The sequence below is a fragment of the Eleginops maclovinus genome, chromosome 4 (genome assembly GCF_036324505.1).
Source record: "Eleginops maclovinus isolate JMC-PN-2008 ecotype Puerto Natales chromosome 4, JC_Emac_rtc_rv5, whole genome shotgun sequence".
NCBI classification, from domain to species: domain Eukaryota; kingdom Metazoa; phylum Chordata; class Actinopteri; order Perciformes; family Eleginopidae; genus Eleginops; species Eleginops maclovinus.
The window spans coordinates 8,358,287-8,381,194 of record NC_086352.1 but is presented as its reverse complement, the minus strand read 5'-3'; the positions used below and the strand labels follow the sequence as shown (position 1 = coordinate 8,381,194).

Sequence of the window (22,908 nt, the reverse complement as noted above, 5' to 3'; positions counted from 1 at the left end):
TCAATCCAAGTCTGTAAAGTAACTAAAGGTATTAAATAAATATAGTGGAGTAAAAGTACACCATTTACCTCTGACTTGTAGTACAAAGTAGCATAAAATGGAAAAACTAAAGTACAAGGATCTCAAAATTGTACTGTACTTGAGTAAATGTGCTTCATTACTTCCCACCTCTGTTTGTCTGTACAGTAAGGTCTGAACTTCTTGCAACATTGAGTCCTGAACACTGTAGATGAAGTAGCTGCAAACTTGTGCGTTAACTTGAAATGTTCCCCTTTACTCTTTTACCTGACACATTATGAACAGCAGACTTATGGAAGGAGGACCGTCTGCAGCGCTGTCATTGCAAAAGGCGTGAATGCATTATCCAAGCGTTATGCTGCATTGGAGGAAAAAACCCTCCATGAACACCATGCTATTCCTAACACATGTGAGGAGTTGAAAGGAGTACAGATCAAAGTCAAAGTAAAAAAAGGAAAGAGAAAAGTCTGAGAGAGGAGAGGATGCAGCAGGAGGAAATGCCGCCTTCGGCTCTACGCCATGCAAGACTGCAATGAAGATGCAAGAAGTGTGTGAGCACTTCTTTTCAAAGATTACTGTGGAGGACAAAGAAAGCCAGCACACGGTCTGGATTCATACAATAACATGCCATCACTTTTTAAATAAAGAGAGCATCAAGTAAAGACTACTTACTCTAACACAGCTTATGGTTGTTGGCTTGTGCTTTGAGATCTCGGGGTGTTCACCTTCATACATTCACCCTCCATCAGCCTCCGCTGTCATGGCTTTCATTAGTCATGGCATCATAGCAAAGCAGTTTCATGCAGAGCGAGCGTGGAATAGGCTAGATTTGCAAAGTGCTTATGAACCAGTGCTTTCTCTTTCGGGAGAGATGCTCCCCTCGTGTGAATCACTTCAAATGTTCTGTCTCCGTCTACTTTCCACAACACACAGCTGTTGGTGCTCTGCACTGAGGCTGATCCCCGCTGTATGATGTGGTCATGCTCAACATGTTAGATCTCCAGCAATAAGTCATTTACTGCCTTGGTATTTTAGGGTTTATGTATCATAGTGATCAGGGGCCGATGATGGGACAATCAGCCCCTGAGAACGCAGTTGCAAAAGGCCCCACCACCTGTCCTACACAGTCAGATATCCAGACTGTTTAGTGTTTCAGCATCAATGTGCGATTGTTTCTGATCTACTTCTACTTCATCTGTGTTTTTGCAAATGTGCAAATCATGTTGTGTCTATTTGTGACGATTTATAAGTGGGTTGATCTTCTTTCTCCTGTTTTGTGTCTCTTGGCAGTCTTTCGGAGCTTCTCTGTAGCTTGGGTTTCCTTGTAGTCATTATATGTCTCTTTGTGGATATTTTCTCTACTCATTTGTCATTTTGAAACTGTTTGGTTCTTATTGTAGTTTTCTTCTTTTGCATCATTTTGTATATTAAAAGCATCTGTTTCTGGACATATTGCATCTCTTTTGGGTTGAATAGAGTCTTCAGAGTTAGTATTAGTCTCTTTGAGGGAAATTTGGGGTCCTAGGGCTATTTGTGCATTAAGTAATCCTTTCATTACACCGAGTATTCTTCTGGTTTCGACTAATGCCCCTTCTTAGTTTTACATTTGTGCAAACATTATCCGCTCAATAAACAGAATTATGCATTTCAAACTCCTCATATTATATACTTGGACCAACGTGAATAATTTAGAAATATTAAAATGTTAGTGCTAAATAATCTGTCAGAAATTAGGAAACGTTGTAAAACTCACGGTCTTTAACAGGCTTATTCTCTGATGGGAGGCATGATTTCCTGTTCTGATTAATAGAATAAATGCTTTAAAAATGTTTACATGTTTGTGAATTGTATGCAATGGAACAACTCAAACCGGGACTATAATCTCCAGGATTAGCAAAATAGACGTATCTCAACATAGGGTTTGTTTCAAATGTGCATGATTTTATGATTTTAAACAACTGCTGTTGACATCTCAAAAATCAAACTTAAAAGAGAAAATAGTTTTCTTCATAAAGTCATTAATTAGTTAGAGTCAATACTTAACATCCAAGTGTTTTTCCAAGGTGCCATGATGACCCGCTGTCCCTCCACAGTTCCTGAGTCTCGAACAGCTAAGGAGGGCTGCCCTAAATAGCTGCTCAATCAGCATGCAGGTGTGCTCAATTGGGAGACACCATGTTGCCCAGGAACATGGGGGGAGTCATGTTAGAAAAAGAAAAATGTGATTGTCTTGGGGGTTAAATGCTTCTAATGAATTATTATGAAAACTAGACCTAACGTGTAGTTTGTTTACTATTACGTTATTTCATTTGTTAAACATGTGGTTGTTCTAGGAGGGAGGGGCCTTAAATATATACGCCTCTGGCCACCAAAGCTTTGGTGAGTTGGTGGCCATGTAGCAGAAAGGTGACCAAAGAAACGTTATTTTCTGCAAGCTGTAAATATGTATATTCCTCTCTTTCTGTTTCTGTTGTCGACCTCCAAGGGATTTTTTTGTGTGTGACTGAAGCCATCTTATTATTATTTCCTGAGATATTTGACCCACAGCAGAAAAGGTTGATCAAAAGTTCACATGAGTAAAACCTTTAGGAGCACATATGCTTTTCTAATTCTGAAGACTTCACACCTCTGATGTGGATGCTTTTCATAGCTGGAGTGTGTAAAGCAGCGGTAATAATAACCTGGTAATCTGTGTCCGGATAGAAACCATTTGTAATGATGATACAGGTTCTGCGGGTTACACAAATAGCCAGGCTGGTGAGAGGCAGGCGTATCACGTTGCCACGAGGCAGACTCTCTGCGGTCGCCCTGACCACAGATAAGCTGCTAAGCTGCACATGAAAGTGTGTGTGTGTGTGTGTGTGTGTGTGTGTGTGTGTGTGTGTGTGTGTGTGTGTGCGTGCATGTGTGTGTGGAGAGAGCGTGGCATGGAGAGCAGCTGTGCTCGGACAGATTTGGGAGCCCTGAGTGACACAGTGGTGAAGACGCACTGAGAGGAGCTTGACTCACACACTTTCTGTCACCCTCCACATCAAGACAGCTGACTTCCTTGAAATCAGGGATGAATGAGGAGATAAAAGCAAAGGACGCACTATGGAGTTTCAGTGTGAAGGTGTGAATGTGATTTATGTTTGTGATAAATAAAGATATGGAAGACTTGATCCATGTAGTCATTTAGTCATATCGGCTAACACATTTCAAATACACCTCTGAAAAGGACAGAATATGTTGTAAAAAAAAGGTTCAACTACTTTACCTTTTCACTGAGGGCAGGTGTAAGTCATCACAGCAAATAAATAGGCACACACATCCCAAAACACATTATAAAAAGCTGTTTAGAAATGACTTAAAGAAGGCCGATCAATCTTCCCATCCTACACTCGAAAGCAGTGTATGGAAGTCCATGGGTCCAGAAGTTAGAAATGAAATATCAAATGCCATGTCAGGACTTAAAAAACGCTTGACCAAATGGGGAATGAGGATACGGTGAAGATACAGCGAGAGGAGCTTTAATCACACACATTTCTGTCAGCCTTCACGTCAAGACTTCCAGGAAAGTTGGGATGAATCAGGAGACAAAAGGAAAGGACTCATCGTGAGAAGCAGTTCGGTAGATATGGATGAATGGATCCTTATAGTAAGTAAATACGTGAATAACAAATTGATGATATTTGATGAAAAAGTTCCCCCTAATTTAACTGCGAACAGGTGTAGGATATGTCGCATAATAATTAAGCACCAACGTCCCAAAACAACATTGTAATAAACTGTTGAAATGTTCAAAACTGAACTTTTAAATCACTCGTCAATCTTCTCATCTTTTTCTCAGCAAGTCAGCTTAAAATGAAATGTGGAAAGCTGTTTTCATTTTGTTCAAAAGTTGCATTTTCTTCTTAATTGTGACTTAAATAATGCTTGAAGGAGTAGAAACATTATGCTACTTTGTTATCTTGCATTTCCATTTGGAAATTTGACGGTGAAGATACAGAGGAGCTTTAGTCACGTCCCTTCACATCACATGAGCTGACTTCCTGGAAATTAGGGATGAAAGAGGAGATAAATGGAAAAGAGACACTAAAAAAAGCGGGTAGGGTTTCACTGTGGGTTTGCTAATGGTTTGTGTGTACAGGAAGAACACAGTTTTTAATGGAAAACCACAAATAGTTGATATTTCTGAACAAATTAAACATAGACAACATAAGTTTATAACGCTAGAAATCTAGAAAATCTCGTGCAAATTTGTCAAAAAAAAGTTTCAGGTAGGTTTTTTCCCCACTGAGGGATGGTGGAGGCCTTCCAGTGACTCTGTGCACCTATTGAATGTGCACACACATCCTAAAATGGTTGTGATAACCTCCAACTAAGCGGTTCAAAAGTTCATAAAGAAAGATCCACATGGCAGTGTATGGAAGTCCCAAGATGAGAATGAAACGCCGACGGTTGTTTTGATTTCATTAGTGGCATTTCTATTTTAATTGGCACTTAAATAATCTTCACTAGATGGAAAACAAGGCTTTATTGTTTTCTTGCATTTTAAATTTGATTCAATATCCAAATATTATCTACAGTACAGAGGAAATACGCATCTTCATATTTATTCTAGCTCAAATTGCCAACATATGTGGATAATTATAAAGCAATTGTGGAATTACACTTCCAAGTTAACTAATTATGATATGTAAACTGTCCCCTTCGGGCTTCTGCACGTTGTTTTTGTGTATTTGTGTGTGTTTGTTTATTATTCATTGCAGGTGTTGTGCGTCACCATGAATAATGGCACACTGAAGTCAGAGTTTATAAGGAACAGGTTCATTCTTTAATAAAAGGGTACGTTCCCTTGGCACAGATCTGCTATCAAATAAATAAAGCATTTAATCAAATACAATCTATATAAACTAAACAAAGTAGTGAAAAAACATTAGGGGGGGGGCAGCTAGTGCTGAACAACTTTCTTTACAACAAACAACAAGTGAACGCGTGTCTGCGCGCGGACAGAGAAACGATTCAGCGATTATAAATAAGCCTTATATTCTTTCAGCATGATGCTGGGTGTCCTTCCTGCAGTCCGCTATATACATCAGGTCTAAAAATGGCATGATGTTACAAAGCACACTGCATTAACCCGGAGGAGCGGCTTTGAATATTGTAGATTTTATACAACAGGAAAAATGCATTGACAATCTTAAAATTAAATAAAAAGAAATATAAAATAAACATTTTGGAACATTTACAGAGATGAAGCTGGGAACCTTAATATTGTTTTTCTGATGTCTAATGCTGTAGAGTAGTACAAGACATTAGACAGTTGTAGCCTCAAGGGGAAAAAGGTTTCAAAAGCAAATTGTTATCATGACCAAACTGAGAAAAACCAGCTTTCACCAACTCTCAACAAGTTCTGTAAAGTGCTCTTGAGCAAGGCATATCACTGTGTGTGGAAATGTCTTTTAGCGGGCAGTTTTCTGATGTGGGTTCAAGTATTTGTACGAACGTGAGGCAGGGCATTACAACAAAGGGGTTCTGGCCGGTAGAAGCTTTATTTTTATTTTGGGAAATGAATATTGCCATTGAACCATAACAAGGTGTCGCAACAAACCATGATATGGGAAAAAGTTAGCTCTGACAAAGAGAGGGATTAGTCATGTGTGTGTGTTTGGTTTACAGTGAGTGTTTCAGACAGTGGGTTTGTAATGTTGAAGGGATCCTCCTAACACAGCATATTGTGTGTGAGCCTGTTTTTTCATTTCATTATTTTTTGTGTTTCTTTTATTTGCACCTCAAAATAAAATTGAAAAATGTGAAGGTTATAAATTGTGACGTGACCGAGGCTTTCACCCAAATTCCTTCAGAAGCTCCTCAATCACTGCGTCCAATCGGACCACCCTGCAGGACCACACGCACACCGTCTGACTCACACGACCGGTTCCACACTTCCTACATTTGGCATGAATCCACACTATTCCTGGAGAGAGTAAACCATGGACGAGGAGTCAGAGCATTGACTCGTTGTCCAGGAACTGCAGTGTGAGGTGAAGAAGCTGAGGCATGGAGCGCAGCTGGGACTGTGACCACCCCCCCACCTTTGGTGGGAATGATGCCGTTTCCAGCTCCGGGTCTCACGGGACGACCCGTCTGAGTGGAGCCTCTGCAGCGGGACGGCCTGCAGCTGTGACGCATTCACTGCATTCCTGCTCATCGTAAACAAGTGCAGATGGCAGACGAACAATAAAAGACACAAAAGATCAGAACTTCTGCTGGATTTATCAAAAAGGTTCCTCTAGGTTGGCGTTTCATACGGTAAGGTCATATAGTTACAGACAAGAGGGGTCAATTATATTTGTTAAGTTTATTGTTCAAAAAGAAAAGATTTGAAATGTAATATTAAATGTTTGTTCCTTTGTATTTTTTATTGTAAGAAAAATGAATGCACTTTAAATTGAGACTCAAACTAATATTCTTTTTATGTTTAATTTTCACTTAAAATTTGAAAAGTGAAATTCTGTTTTTGGTTTGATTTTCAAATAGCTCAAAAACAGCATTTTTTCCCCAAAAAATAAATTAAAAAATCAGCACAAATGGAAAATCTGGTAGCATTTTTTATTTGCAGTTTAAGTTTTGAGGGTTTTTAATGGACATTTGAATATTGTTCACTATACAAATGGAAACAGTTTGAGAAATAAATGATATAACCAATCATAATGTATTTTTTCTGTATGGATAAAGGTGTATGGAAGTTCACTGGCTGTACAGCGGCTGTCCTTTAGATGAATCATAAACCCAATTAGATTTTACCATTAGATTATTACTGAAAAAAGCTCTGAGGCAAAAAATGTTTAGGATGCTTAGACGTTTTATTCTGCAGGATAACCACCACGTATTAACGCCACTTTTTAAATACTTGATCAAAGAATATCAGCACCTTTATATTTGCAGCTTTTTGTTTGCTGCCTAGCTTGTTGTTGTTGGTGTAAACAGTGCGATGTTTAGAGCAGCTTCCTGTCCCAGCACCAGCAGACGGTCCCCGGTGCTGGCAGCACAGCAGCAGCAGTGGTGAGTTATGGGTGAAGTGGAGACTGCAGGCCGGGCCCAGTGTCATCCAGCACCAGAGGAATGAGACAGCTGAATGGAGCCGAGGCCCCGCCGCACCACAAACAGAGCCCTGTTGGCTGAGCTCTGAGGCCACATGGCGGCACGGTGAAAGACCTGCTGACAGCCGGGGGCCGGGATGATGGGCGCGGCGTGACCCCGGGCCAGGACGAGGGACCAAAGACACCGGAGTGGATACGATTTAGTGCCAGAGGAAGCCTAGAGAACATACATCCAACATCAGCTGAGCAACTCCAAAGTTTGAGTATGAGGAAGCTGGATATTTCTCTGCATAAATACCCAAAGGTGCTGCTGCCATCGCCTTGTTTTATCGTTTCTAAGACAATCATATCTTGACAACGTATATCTGCTGTTGAATGACAAACTAGCATCGCCACCTTGGATTTCACTATCCGTTTGTGCCAACATATATCTGTTTGACTTTTTTTTTTTTACCAATACAACCGACTGCGAGTGGCTTCTCTCACACTCTCAGCTCAATATTACAGCCGTATAGCAAGGAGGACAATCCGGATTTGGGAATAAATGTCATGAACTTTTCAGCAGCAACATTCAGGGTCTGCTGGTTAATCGGATTCAACAAATTGGCTTTTTTTCTGTATTTTTTTATGAAAGTTTGCGTCCAAGAGACACGTTCAAAAACAGGCTTCTCCTCCAATTTCTACAGGGGTGTCTATTTCGAAAAGTTGAAATAGTGCTCAGAGCGGCCGCACAAAATTATTACGTTAGGTGCAGCGCTTTCTTTCGAGGCGGCCGGACAGCATGTGCTCATTCCTCTTTGGAAACATTTGGAAAAAGAAGCAGAAAAAGGCTTGGACACGGGCCCTCACAGGGACAAACTTCACGCTGATGAATGAACCTCTAACTGACTGGATGTACCTGGATTTATAATCATGCAAACAGAAGGCCCGGTCCATAACTGGAGCCTCTACTGGAGACCTGATGTCGCGATAACACCATCCCTAGTTCTGTTTTTAGGGATTCATCTTTTTGTAGAACCCACACACTAGAACGTCACAGTCTTCATAAACAGCATGACGACCGTTAAATATTGACAGCTAGTATTCTGTATTGTTGACATGATTCTTTAAAAAAGTATGCTCTTAAACAATTTAAATGTGTAGCACAGTGACGCTTAAAGTCTTTGAAACACCTGGATGTGAGGAGATGTCGAGCTCCAGAACAGCATTGTTGAGAGTTGAGATTTCAGTCATTAACCAGATCACTTTTTAAATATCTAACCACATGGTGAGGAAGTGGAAACCGAGGGAGAATGACAGAGAGTTTGAGATACAGTTGTACATTTTTTAGTCATAATGAGGCTCCTAGTGGTCTTAGAAAATGCGGCTGTGAAGCAAAACACACATCAAAGCTTCAGATAGTGAATACAAAGATATCACATTATCAATAAAGCTTATAAAATTGATAACAATATATACCTTATGTACAGTCAACGTTAGTTAAGAAAATGAGCTTTTTCAAACGTCAGTACTGCAGATTACGATTTTAAAAAGTGTTTAGAAGTCATTTGAAAATAACCTCTGAATGCTTATTCAAAGTATTACAACAACAATTAGGATAAAATTAGAGGTAGCAGCGGATTTGGGATCTCTGTTCTTTTTTTGTTCCTTTTTAACATTTTTCCTTTCCCATTGTTGCTTACGGGTTGCGTGCTTGAATCTTCATTTTCATCGTCAACAAAACAAAACCTGCCTGACAGCCTGCTTTAAATACTCACGCACCCATGAGCGCACTTCAAGTGGTTTTCAACAGACACCAGTGTCGTGACACTCACATACACACATACACACTCTTGCTACGCCCACACACACACACAAATACACACTATGCCCTGCTCACCTATACTCCTTCATATATTTTCATCTTTACATCACAGTCTCTCTTCCTCCCGTCCCTCCTTGTCCTTAAAAACCTTTTGGCTTAGTGGTCTGGAAGGTTGTGGCGCTTGTTTGGAGCCGTACAGTCATCAGGTGGGAGGATTACAGCGTCAAAGGAGGAGATATTTGAATAATTTATCAAATCAACCCTCCGTGTATCGCTTGAACCCCAGCCATTATCCTCAGTTCTGGCTCTGCAGTGGCCCCGAATCGCTGCCCTGTTGCACACCCGAGCTTCCCGCATGTCTGACCAACCTCTTCATAACACTGATTATAAACCTCTCAGCACTGGGACACCCTTCCCATGATCCTCCTCTCCCCCCCCCCCATGTCCTGTGCCCACTACAAAGGCACTGAGGAGGACGCTGCAGTCTGTTCGCCTGCTTGTCTTTTTTTTTTTCTGGGACTGCAGGAGTGCTGAGGTCTCCTAAACAAGGTGTAAATTCAGGACTGGTAAAAGTGGTGGTAGTGGTGATGGTGTTCATGGTGGTGGTGGTGCTCATGCCGCTGCACCACTTGTGCCAGCCCCCCCTCGTACAGCAGCACACTGGGCAGGTCCCGCACCTGCTCCTTCTCCACCATTTGTCCCGGAGCCACAGAATTCAAAGCCCTGTAGGTTTCCTTGGACCGCTGCTTGTGTTTGCGGTACGGTGCTGAGGATTGGTGAGGGGGGGTTTGGCTGGGGAGGACCGTGGGAGGGGGGACGCCTCTGCTTCTCATCAGCTTGCCGCTGATCTGCGCGGGGGGCGTACGGCTGTGGGTCTTAGGAGAGCGGATGCCGTGTTTGCCCGAGTCTTGGACTCGCGTACGGGCGGGGTGGAGGCTCTCCGGAGAAACAGTGTCCACGACGGTGTGCAGGCGGCGGTGGTGTGGGTGGGAGTGGCCGTTCTCTGGTTCATGGGAGCGGGAGCGAGTCTGGTTGGATGGGCGTGTCTGAGGCTCGGCCTTCGTCGGCTCTGCGGTGGGGGCTGGAAGGAAACAGTATTTTATTAAAACTGAGAAAGCAGAATCCTGATTCGGCAGCAATTCAACAAAATAAAACTGTTAACGGTAACACTCGCACAGGTTAAGAAAAATACAGTTTGTCGTGCATTTCTTTATTACAATACCATGATATATGTATTTGTTAGATCTATTCTAATATTTTAAACTTGTGATGAATCGTGATTACTCACAGATGATTATTGTGATTAAGGCGTTTACATCGATTGAATCTATTGACAGCACAAAGAAAACAAATGAAGCAGTGCCGTAGACATCATGGCGCATTAGTGGCTGGTTTCTGGGGAAAACATATTAGAATTTTCTGTATTTGAGGCTAAATTTGGCTTATAGGATGTTGCTTTTGAATGTTTAAATAAAGTTTCATGGCTGTGAGCCCATCAAATCCAATCATTTAGTTGGGATCGAAACATCCCTGCGCTGTTATTAAAATGAAAACCAAACTATCACAGAAGTAACACTTAAAAATGTTGGAAAAACAAAATAGTTGTGGTGCTTAGTTTTGGCGATGGAAATCATAAGTCCAAGGCTCCTCCAACAATGCAACATACAATTTATTTAATATAGAAAAAGGAAAAAGTCAGTGTGCAATAAAGTAGTGCAATTGGCATTATGGTGCAAGGAATTTGGGAGGAAAGGTTGCAGAGGAACAACAATCCTTCCACCGAGCTTCGCAGAATGTATTACATGTGTATGTGAAACCCTGGAAAACAAGGGGATAAAACTAACCCATAATGTGCAGATGACTGTGCCCAAAGCATGCCAATAAAGAGTCAGTATAAAGCTCCATGATAGGACTCGGGCAGCTTTTCATCCCGTGTATGACCCTGACTCAGAGTGACAGGGAGCAGGTTTCTGTTAGCACTTTCCTACCAGGAGTGACATTAAAATAATCACATGTCATCACTGCCCCTCAGATCAAGGCTGCTGCTTATTACCCCTAATATTTCCCCTCACAACAGCCCGTTCCTCTGATGGGCTTCAGCCTCGAACACTTGATGTATTGTGCTTGCCTGCGCCCAGATGTTTGTACTGGCGAGCAGCGCAGTAGTCCGGTCTAATGGCTTCAAGCAGGTGCCGCAGTAATGAGGGCCCCTGGATGCAGCTTCAAAGGGGCCATGGCACTGTGTTTCACCCCCCGAGTCCACTCACCGGTTCCAAAGCGGGATGTGTAGTTTTCGATGCCTGCCAGGTCCAAGTAGTGGTTCCTGCGCTCCAGGTTCTCGTCCACACAGTGGCGCTGGCAGCCCGGCTGGCTGTGGTGGTCGCTGTGGTGGCGCCTGCGGACACAAGCCGCACCTCTCATTAGGAAGCAGTTCTGGCCAGAGAGGCTTAGTATGGTAGTGTTTGGAGAGTGCTCCTTATGATCGGGGCAGTGATTGTAAAAAGAAGAGAGATTACGACTGGAAAATCACAGCTTTAAGACTCGCGATTTTCAGTCTCTGCTGGTCATTCCTCCTCAGCACTGTGGAGGTACATTTGGTGAAAGCTAATTGAAGACTAGAGGACTAATAAATATCCCAAGTGTGAAGCCGTACTCAAAAAAACACACGACTCTTTGCTACTTTAAATGAGAAGGTTATAAAAAGTGAAAAAACTAAAATACTTTGTTTTTTTTAAAGCTCTTAATGGTATTTATGACATTTTCTTTAACCTATGAACCCTCTAGAAACTCAAGTCTGGTACTAGCCTTTCAATTATTCCTAAAGTGAGAACAAAGACCTACAGTGTCTTTTTATTTTTACAGCCCAAGATTGTGAAACAGCTTCTTAGAAGACCCGAGGGTGGGAAAAAAAACGCTCATCCTTGTTTTTTTATTTTACATTTTATTGGTTTTATTGATGTTATTTAGAGTTTCTATTAATATCCAAGTCATTTGTTTCTCTGTTCGTTATCTAGGAACCAGGGCATACTCATTTGTAGGAAGTTTGTGAATGAAAAGTGATGTAAAATTGGATTTGATTTGAATATTATAATCAAAACCACTTCCATTGAGTCCTCCAACTATGAAACATGTTATATACCCAACAAAAGAAAGAAAAAGTTCAATCAAACAGTGCAAAAGAAATAATGCTGCGAGTAAAATGCATACATGTGAATAAAAATAAACGAGGGTCAGCAGAATAAAATACCGTAGCATATACAGCGGGTTTTTGTGAGGCTGTGTCTCCAAAAATAAAATGAATGACAAAGAAAGAATATAATAATAATAAAGCTCATATTATTCTTTTTCTTTTAGGCACAAAAGACTTTTAACAATTGAATCTTTGAGGGGGGGTGTGTGTGGGGGGGGGGGGATGTTTACCTTATGAGAGCTCGAGTCTTCTTGTCTGCACTCTTGGGGTCTTCTATGCACTTGTCACTTTTCTCTCTGGGGTGGGACATGTCTGTGTATGTGTGAAAGACAGGAGGCTATTATCAAAGAGAGCTACACAGAGCGCACACACACACACACACACACACACACACACACACACACACACACACACACACACACACACACACACACACACACACACACACACACACACACACACACACACACACACACACACACACACACACACACACACACACACACACACACACACACACACACACACACACACACACACACACACACACACACACACACACACACACGACAACAGTCACAAGCCTCAGACGAAAGCAACCTTTGTTTTGGGGTTTTACTTTGAAGATCTATAGAAAAGGAAACACAACAAGGCTTCATTTATTCTATTTTCAACCCCCAGCCTCTTATAAGGCATGGAATGAGAGAAAGAAAAAAAAAAAACATGCCGACTTCAGAAAATGTTTATTAAGGACGCGAGATCTGATGCAGTTTCAAATTAGCATGAAGGCAAGCGGCGATGGTTTCAAAGCTCGCTCTGTTTGAATCTCCTGATGGATATTTATAGCCGTAACAAAAGGACGTACACACACAGGAATATATACTTTTTGGAGATATTTTTCCACTTGTTTACCGAGTCGTCACTGAGAAAAGTTAAGTTGCTATATTTTCCCGGCAGCTCTGTGACGGGGTGGGGGGGAGGAGGAGGAGAGGCAAAAAAGGGAGCTTTGGAGGAAAGAAAAATGGCTGTGGTTATCAAAAGGACTCGGCACATCTCTTAAGGTTTCTTTCAGTGTATTTGAAGGCGCTGAGGGAGGGGGGCCCTCTCTTAGCTCTGTCACTCCCCCCCCCATCATTAAAAATGAACCCCATTGAGTGGGAGAGATGGAGCGACGCCGACACTGCGAGGAACAAAGCTCTGACAGGCCTGAAGCGGGCGCCTTTCTGCACGACAACAAACACATCTCTGGGTGAGCTGACAGCACGCAACACAAGGGGGACCCCAAAACGCCCCTCTGTTCCCCCCCACCACCACCCGCGCCTCCGCCCACTGCGTTAATGGGAGCATTACCTGCCGCTCCCTGCGTACAACTTCTCCACCGCTGGCTGCAGTCGGGAGCCACCGACAGCTTGACCCTCAGCGTCTTGCTGCTGCTGGGGGAGTGGTTGACGGAGGCGTCTACCACCTCATAGATGGTGTGGAGCAGGCTGGTGATATCCTGCAGGAGAGGAGGGATGGAGGTGAGTTTAATCTGGTCTCTCTGATGCACGGCTTCAATGGGTTGAGGGCGTATTTGGTAGGCTAACCCAGAAGTTAGCATTGAAAGGACTCCCTCTAATATCAATGAGATTTTTCCATTGGATTTTGGAATATTGCAGATAACAACATTTGTGGCAAACACGATTATGATACTTACAGCTCTAGCATAGAAGGATAATCTCCACACATTAACACCACTTTATGTTTTTGAAGAGTAAATTAATCTTCAGATGTAAAAGGCTAACATTTGGCCAAAAACAAACAACATCACGGTCTGACGACGTCACCACCGCTAAGCTAAAGGTGGCTAATGTTCGGCGTGAAGACTCTTCATCATAAAATGCTTATTATTAGCACATAAAATATATGAATCTAAATCTGATATTAAGATGCTCTTCATGCCGTTCGACATAGTGTTTGGGGACTGTGAAAACAAGACGTTTTGTTCCTAACATGTTTAGATACTAGGTGATGTGCAGATGTGCAAAAACACGACAAAAAGGAACCTATAGGAGACCATTCACTTTACTGTTTGAATTCTGGATCGTTGTGCTATACTCTATGATATGCGTCATGTTAGTGACACAGCGATCAGAGGCTCTCACTGATGTCAGTTGTTTTAGTTCAGCTTTCCAAGTTGAAACCGTCAGACAGGTTTTAAAGAAGAGTTAGAAACGTATAAAAAGAAACAGCGTCTTGGTGCAAGCGGGAGAGACTGACGGGAGATGTCAAGCCTGATGTGAGTCCTGCTGCACACTGCACTTCCTCTACTCCTCAATGTCCTCTAAATGTCTGAAATTACGCCTGCACACGTGTACACTTTCGAATAAATGTAAATATAAACTCAATCACACTTAAAGGCACATTCACATGCGAAAAGTGGTGCCTTGCTCACTTTTTAAACCAGGAAACTGGCCATATTTGCACATTTAATACTCTTTTTTGCACGTATGGATGTTTTTCTACCCCATACTGAGATAATGACTTGGGTGTTAGCAACTGTGCTGGATGTTTTTCTAGCAAAACCAAAACCTAATTGTCCTTTAAAAATGTCACCAGGCGTGGATGCAAAATGACTCGCACAGTATCCCAAATCTCATTAGTGTTTTTACTTTAGAAGGTAACACAGCTTCACCATAAAAAAGCTCCTTTGACAGAATTGCGCTAACGCTAACAACGCTAACAGCCTGATCTGCACTGAGAAAAACTACCATGAATTCTTTAGGGACGGTTCCACATACTGGTTTGGGAACAAAAAAGTATAAAATAAAAGCTTCCTGTGTCATTTTTGGTTCCCTGCTCTTTTTTTATTTGTATGAAGGGATGAAAAAAGAAAAGAGTTGCAGAAGAAAGCGTTTCCTTCCCCCTCCAAGCTGCCGCCTGCCGTCTCACGAGCCATGAAGCCACAGGCGATGCCAAAAACACGGCAGCTCCTACCGCACAGAGGACAGCTCCAGAGTCTTTGCGCTGTTTCAAGTCGAGCTCAAAAAACACGGGCCTTTCTGGATGTTCTCTCAGATCTGCATCAGGCAGAGGCAAGTCACAAGGTAACTCGCAGGAGCGGAGGCACGCACATGTCGCTGGATCCAGTTCTGAGCAGGGAGGTTAAGTTAGAGGCACTTCTATCCTTGCTTTCTTTTTGGGGTGCGGTGATGGGAGCATTTACAATTGAGGGGGCTGTAATTGATTCATTTCTGTACCCAAACGGAGGGTGTTTAATAGCTAAAAGCTTAGTATATTGTTTTATTCTTGGTCATAAATTAAGTTTGAGCATTCATCAAGTGAGCTGATAAAAAAGAAGGACGTTTGGAGGTTTGTTTGGGGCTCATGCACATAAGAGGCGTTCAACTTCTCTCTCTTCTTTTTTCGGGGTTTGGAGAAACGGGGAAACAATTTGAAGTTTATTAATTCATTCTTATACCAAAAAAGAGGGAGTTTGGTTTAACGTTTTGTTGTTGAATGCAATAAAATCGACAGCTTTTATGATGAAATTGATATGATGGATGTTTTGAGATGTTTGAATGTTTGTTTTTTCGTATTTATTGGAGGCAACATTCTCTTAAATTGCTCTTGTATTTTCGGTGAAATCAACTCCAGATGCACTAAATGCTCTCAACAAACAATATCAGCTTTTAACAAGGTGTGCTGAATAATGGTTCTTACTGTTGTGTGCAAATACTCTGGAGTATAAGAGTGTGCATGATTTGTAATTTGACTCAAGAAAAGAAAAATAACAACAAACGTGTGAATCCCAGAAATCAATGAATACAAAATAAGAAAGGAAATGTGTTTGTATAAAGATTCTTGCATGAATCCCATTGTCTGTTTCACTTATCTGTGTGATCATTTATTCATCAAAGGCTTATTTATCCAGGTCATTACCTCTCTGGTGACTTTGCCGTTGTTGTCAAAGTCGTAGAGGGTGAAGGTCCACTCCTGCCGGTTATCCTCCTCCACAGAAACCGCACACTCCAACTCCTGAAACAGACCAGATATCAACCATCAGTGTCATCCAGCGTGCAAGTGTGTGTGTGTGTGTGTGTGTGTGTGTGTGTGTGTGTGTGTGTGTGTGTGTGTGTGTGTGTGTGTGTGTGTGTGTGTGTGTGTGTGTGTGTGTGTGTCGCCATCGCCCCAGTTTCATCCAGAGGGGGGGGGGGGGTAATAAACGTCCTGTTGGCTGTCGACACTCACTTCAAACTGGAGCTGTTTCTGCAGCCCTGCGGGGGATTGGCTGCCCCTCTGCTGCATCTTCTCCTCCACACAGCAGCTGTCTGTCTTTTCCGGGGGTAAAGCCACTGCAGCGACACACACACACAGAGACACACACACAAAGATAAAAGTCAGAGCCTGAGGATGGGAACGCTGGGCGCAGTGGTAACCTTAGGATATGTCGTCGCCTTCAAGTGTTTCTTGTAAGCTTCCACTTCCCAGTATGGAAGCCGCAATTAAGATGTGTCACACATTCAAGTGGAAATGAACCCACGTCAAACTCCTCAGTTTTTGTCTGACTGCATGAACGTTGAAATAGTATTTAAATATTAATATCACCACTATGAATGCAAAGGATATATATTCCGAGGCAGCAAAAACGCATGAAGAGTATCACAAACTTTAAATATTAATATTTTTAGGGCTGCTCAAAAGTGCTTAACTTGTAGGTAGTACTTAAAAAAGGTGGGATAATACCAGAAAAGGGTGAAAAAATGGTCTAATTTCACACAGGGTTGACTATTGGGGCCTTCAATCATATATTTGATCAATAATATCCATATAATGACTAAATCCGTGAAGGCAAACAAAAAAAGCACATTTTCTTTACATTATGCAGCTTTTAAAACCAGGAAATGATAACACTTTCTATCATTACATGTAATACTTAAGTACATTTGGCTTATTATACTTATTACTTTAACATAAACAAAGCAGGAGCTGTAACACAGTCATTTTACAGTGTGGTTTCAGTGCTTTTCAAGCATAGGATCCAGACACTTCTTCCACTACAGTATATAGAATATATATAACGCAATGGGTTCCCAGTGGGATGTGAAACATGGAACTGAATGACTCTACATGCCTGAAACGTGAATAGTAGGTGGTTATGTGACATTGGGATATAACTGGAGGATTGGAAACAGCATGTGAACATCAAAAGGCGTGTGGAGACCTCTGGGAGCTCATCACGTTATAGAGTGACATTCAGCAGAAATTACCATCCAGACATACGGTAAAGTCAGACGGTCCGGAGGGAGGACTAATCCGTCACAAGCTCTTACGCTCACAGCCAGAGAGCGACTGGCTTTCCTATACCATAGAAGTCAAAGTGCACTGTTTTACTCTTTGAAACACAGACAGGATTCAGACTGAGAGCATACTGGTGACAGAAGTAATACGTTCCTTTCCATTTCACTCTACTTTACACATACATTCCACTACATTTTGGAGGCAGATATTGAACTTTTCTTTCCGTACTTTTATCTGACAGCTTTAATTACGTCACTACACCCATTTTTAGATAAGCATGGCAGTTGTTTTGCCTATGATACCTCTCCATAAATGCATGTATTCATACCTTATGTGTATACTGTAGGATATTTTGCATGTGTGTAGTATTTCTATCTTTACGAATAAAGTATAAACTCCTTTGACCCAAGAAGTCGGAGTGATCGTTCCTCCACTGGTGAAGAACTGAATACACCACATATTATAAGCCAAGGAAATATGTGAAAGGATGCTCACTATTGCACTGATTTCCCGATTAGGTACATGATTTAATATCAATTCATTCAAGGATATTCAAATTATTAAACTAATATTGCTTGGACATGAATGACTAATCCGGACTAATCACAAATATGTATGTTAAGATTAAGAATCGAGTCCAAAGCAGTTACAATAATGCACTTTATTCAGTATATGCTCTTCTCAGGTGTGTACCCTCTAGGCCTGGCAGCGAGCGCGGAAAATCTATTGTAGTGTGCCCCAGATGTGAAAGCATCACCGCCAGATTTCCCCCACCCTGTATTTTCGTACAATCAGAGAGCTACTCTATACTTCATAAACTGTGTTGTGGGGGGGGGGGGGGGGGGGGGGGGGGGGGTCAATGCCTCTGGCCTCAGGGAATGGTGGTTTATTTTTGGATGGCACTTATTTAAGGTAGTCTACCCTGGTGGACTTTAATAACCCGACGTCCGCCCCAACGTTTGAGTTTCAGCGCTGGATGTCGGCCCAGACCTAACGCCACCGGATATCCTCCTCTGCTTTGAAATCCAGCGTTTGTTTGACACGTGAAACCTCGGATACACGCGACATGTAAGTGAGATTTAGGAGGGGAACACGTCGGCTCCTTTGCAAGCCTCGATCAGTTACAGTGACCCAGACATCTCGCTGCTCCATCCCTGTATTTATGTTTATTTTCAGGAGCTTGCTACAGCCTTTGCACAACCACCAACCCTGTATGATCCACCGTTAGCTTAGCAATAGCATCACCCCCACTGCTTCTTCATCCAATCACAGTCCTGCAGGCTGCACACACACACACACACACACACACACACACACACACACACCACACCCCTCCTCCACCACACTTTGAAGTTTTCTTCTCAAACCTTTTGGAAGCAGATCAGACCGGCTGTAAAACAGAATCACTAATTAATTAAGCCGAGTCAAATCTGAAACACTGTTTGTTTGCTCGCCAACGGAGCAGACACAACAGCCCGATTTCTTTCCTCCCGATCCAAAGCAGATCAAAGCGGACCTGTCTCATCCCTGGGTGGGGGGGGTGGGAAATGCCAAAAATGAAAGGCATCATCCCAGGGAGCTTTTTACCAACTTTTTGGAGAGGAGCAGCATTCGGGGTCCCGCTGTTTGATCGTCTGAGTTGCTCAAAGGGAAAATTGTGTACGAGGGCAAATCTGTTCCGTAGCCGGCTCAATACGGTGGTGAGATGCTTATCTCGGAGCTAATGAAATGCCGGGAGGAGTTACAGTAATCTGCTATCACCCTCCTCTCCCCCCAGCCCCCCTCCCCGACACAGACATAAGCCGACTCTTTATGAGACGAGCCGAGCCGGAGGATTGGCTGCACATCAGATCTGAGGGGCGCGACGAGGGCAGCCGAGCCGGTACCCTCGCCAACAGCCACACTACACTACACACACATACACACACACACACACGGACTAACGTATGGGAAGGATGTCACACACTGCGAGCACTCACACTCAGCTTAGCTAGGCTACTGTTTTAAACAAAACTGGCCTAAATTTGAGGAACTGCTTATTTTTTCCCCTTTGGCTGTGGTTGAAAAAGGTAGATGTATCCTTGGGCGAGAAACTAAACCTCTCAAAATATGCTTCCAAATGTGTTCCTTTCACCATTTCCGTTCTGAGCAAGGCACTTATATTCATAATCATGTTGCTACTTCCTGACCGGTAGCGTGGAGACTCAAATGTGAAAAGGGCTTTCAATCAATCGATTTATTGTTTGAGATATGGGATGGACATTGTTTACTATGCTCTGACCTTTTATAGACTAAAGTGCATTATTTAGTCAATACAAATCCCAAATATTTGACCTTCATTATGATGTTAAACAGGGAATCTCTGAATTTCAGAAGCTGCCGTTTTTGCAGAGTAAAAGACTAAATATCACGTACATATCTCCCTCTAAAGGAAACCCCTAAAGCATGAAAACAGCCAGATGAATCAACTTCAATATCACTCAACTTAGTCAACAATTTCGAAGTTGGATAGTCACAAAAACCTGTATTCACCCCCCTGGTATTCTGACAGTTCTCTTGCCTCGCTTTGCTAGGTTTAAGCGACTGAGTTTGCAATACTGACTTAAACGTTTGATTAAGAAAGTCTATATGGTGGAAAATATAGTGTTTCTATTAAAGGGATTAGTTGTGGCTTGAAATCACTGAGAATAAACAGAACAGCGTGATTTAATTTGTCTTAAAGCTTGTGTTGGGTTCATCCCAATGACTTAAAATGATTTCATACTCCATATTTCAGTCGTGTTATTTCTTGTCGCTGTATTACCAAGTGAAGCAGAGCTGAAATCAAAGTCTTTTTTTTTTTGCCGCGCTTCCAAACTCTAGGCTGATCTCTTGCAACTCTTCACTTCTGCCTTCGCCTCACGTTCCATCCTGCCTCTAAAATGGGAGGGAGAGACTTTCTCCTCCTGGAGCTCTTAATCCAGGATCACATCACATCGGGGGAAAAAACATGGAGGAATGGAGGCACTTTGCAGAGCACCACAGGGGGGGAAGGGGCGGATGAAAGGCGGAGGAGGTGGAGAGGCGGGAGGGAAGGTAGAGGGGACTTCATCAGCACATTGTTGGGGCTTAGAGCATGGGTGTGGAGCAGAGGACTGCAAAAGCACCGGGAAGGCAACAATATTTCTGGGAGTTTTTCATTCAAATCTAAATAATGAAAGACTCAAATCTGAAAAATGTGCTTAGCTTTAGTGACAGTCTTACCTTCTAGACGGTAGTGTTCATCGCCGATCCTCTGCGCACATGCTTCATCCATAGAGTCCTGGAGAGAGGAGAAGACATAAATCACTTTTTCAAAGCATATAACGGAGAAGTATCATATTTTTGTCACATAAAAATAAACATCCTTAACGATGCAAATCCACAGCAAGGCCTTCCAACACGAATGGACATGCCCCAAAATCAAAATTACAGCGTATGTAAATCTATATATGAAGTTTGACAAGTGTACTCCGAGCCTGAAGAGCAGCGGAAAGTTTTAAGAGGATGGTAATTGCAGGACTGAAACAAAACGAGCATGAGAGCGGCAGACAGAATGGAGAATAAGAAGTATCTAAATCTCCGCCGTCTGCCCAGCAGGGAATTCTGGGAAAAGACGGCTGGTAGTAGGGCTATTTTGGTGGCGGGACATCGTTGCAGCGCTGCGTTCACAGGCTTGTTTTTAACAGTTTTGCCCCGGGGCCCCCTCTGTTTCTGTTGGTGCATACCACGCAGGCTGGAGGGACATGTGATCCCCGGCTTCACTGTGGAAAAGTCTGGCTCAGGTATCCGTGTGGCATTGCAGTCATCTGGCCAAAAAACCATTACTCACTGGCTGACAACCACACATACATGCACACATCCGTTTGCACGTAGTCCAACACATACACACACACATTTAAAGACCCGGGCCTGGCTTCATTTCAAAGCTTTCCATGCGCCCCAAACTACCACGAGAAAATGTTCCTGTCAGTCATCAAAAACCAGATGAAATTCACACAGACTGAGACAGAACATATTAACAGCATTCCTGTCAAAGGGCGTGTTTAACAGTAATATCGATGATTGACGCCCATAAAACCGCTGCTCTGAGCAGAGTACTGTAGTGTGTGTGTGTGTGTGTGTGTGTGTGTGTGTGTGTGTGTGTGTGTGTGTGTGTGTGTGTGTGTGTGTGTGTGTGTGTGTGTGTGTGTGTGTGTGTGTGTGTGTGTGTGTGTCAGATGTGAGGCTGTGACAGCATGAGTGGGGATCTCTGTGTAATCCTTAGAGGTATAAGGTCAGATGGTGTGATCCCTCCCTCCTCAGACGGTCACAGCGCTGTGTGTGGCCTAAAGATGAGAATACAGCCAACCACTGGACTAACTGTGTGTGTGTGTGTGTGTGTGTGTGTGTGTGTGTGTGTGTGTGTGTGTGTGTGTGTGTGTGTGTGTGTGTGTGTGTCACTGATGAACACAGCATAAACTGTGTGTGTGTGTGTGTCTGTGTGTGTGTGTGTGTGTGTGTGTGTGTGTGTGTGTGTGTGTGTGTGTGTGTGTGTCACTGATGAACACAGCATAAACTGTGTGTGTGTGTGACACTGATGGACGCGGGATAAACTGTGTGAGTGTGTGTGTGTGTGTGTGTGACACTGATGGATGCGGGATAAACTGTGAGTGTGTGTGTGTGTGTGTGTGTGTGTGTGTGTGTGTGTATATGTGTGTGGGAGGATTGTATGATTACATTATGGTTACTATAGACTGCAGCCAGAGGATAGTTGAGATATAACTCGGTTCTTAAAATATGTTTATACGTTTTTGAGACTTTTGGATGTCAGACTGAAGACACATGTTATGTGAAATGTTTCCACTTTCTTGCTTTGCGTGCCAGAAATGAAGAGGTATTCAGTATGTTACTTATTTTAAATAGCTATTTTACAACACAAATAAACTAAGAAGACCTTTTTAAAATTGTCAGTCCCGTCTGAGCATTCAAGGCTTTTTATAACATTGATTAAATTCCAATAAAAGCTTTATCCTTATTTTTTAAGAGCAATTTCACCCAGATTAACCTTGTAAACCTTGCTTGTGGTTTTCTGCTCAAGTTTGATTTGAAATCAAGCATTGGGCCATTTCATATGAGACAGCTGTCACAGGTTAAACACTGGTTGTCATCAGAGGCTCCAGTCTGCAGTACAGTTCCACATATCTCACTGCTAAAATCATATAAATTACAGAATGATGATAAATAGTTACTGGATAAAGTTACAAGAAGCGTCATTTGTCCGACTGTAGCCTCATTTACCGACAGGGAATAAGCTACATTGGGTTTTCCCCGCGTATCCTCAAAGAAAAATCACACCACAATTAACATTCCTTCAATACCACACACACACAGAGACACATGCATGCTGACTGGCACACACGTACACACACACAGCATCTTGAATGTTTTCCTGTTGTTTTGATGAATGTTCCCAAATCTTGAGGGGTTAAGCAAGACATGAGAAAAGGAGGGAAAAGGAATGCACTAATTGG

General features: G+C 42.5%; 1 protein-coding gene across 1 annotated transcript in view; it reads right to left on the bottom strand.

Annotated features, from left to right (window-relative positions):
• Positions 1-4,811: 4,811 nt before the first annotated feature.
• nkd1 (NKD inhibitor of WNT signaling pathway 1) overlaps positions 4,812-22,908 on the bottom strand; it is an 80,374-nt gene continuing 62,277 nt past the window's right edge. The window contains exons 5-11 of the mRNA XM_063882658.1: positions 20,621-20,678; positions 16,328-16,431; positions 16,019-16,114; positions 13,448-13,595; positions 12,328-12,409; positions 11,175-11,302; positions 4,812-9,988 (exon numbers count right to left, since the gene is read on the bottom strand). Of these exons, the coding sequence (XP_063738728.1) occupies positions 9,465-9,988; positions 11,175-11,302; positions 12,328-12,409; positions 13,448-13,595; positions 16,019-16,114; positions 16,328-16,431; positions 20,621-20,678 (1,140 nt within the window). The 3' untranslated portion in view covers positions 4,812-9,464. The remainder of the gene's footprint in view (positions 9,989-11,174; positions 11,303-12,327; positions 12,410-13,447; positions 13,596-16,018; positions 16,115-16,327; positions 16,432-20,620; positions 20,679-22,908) is intronic.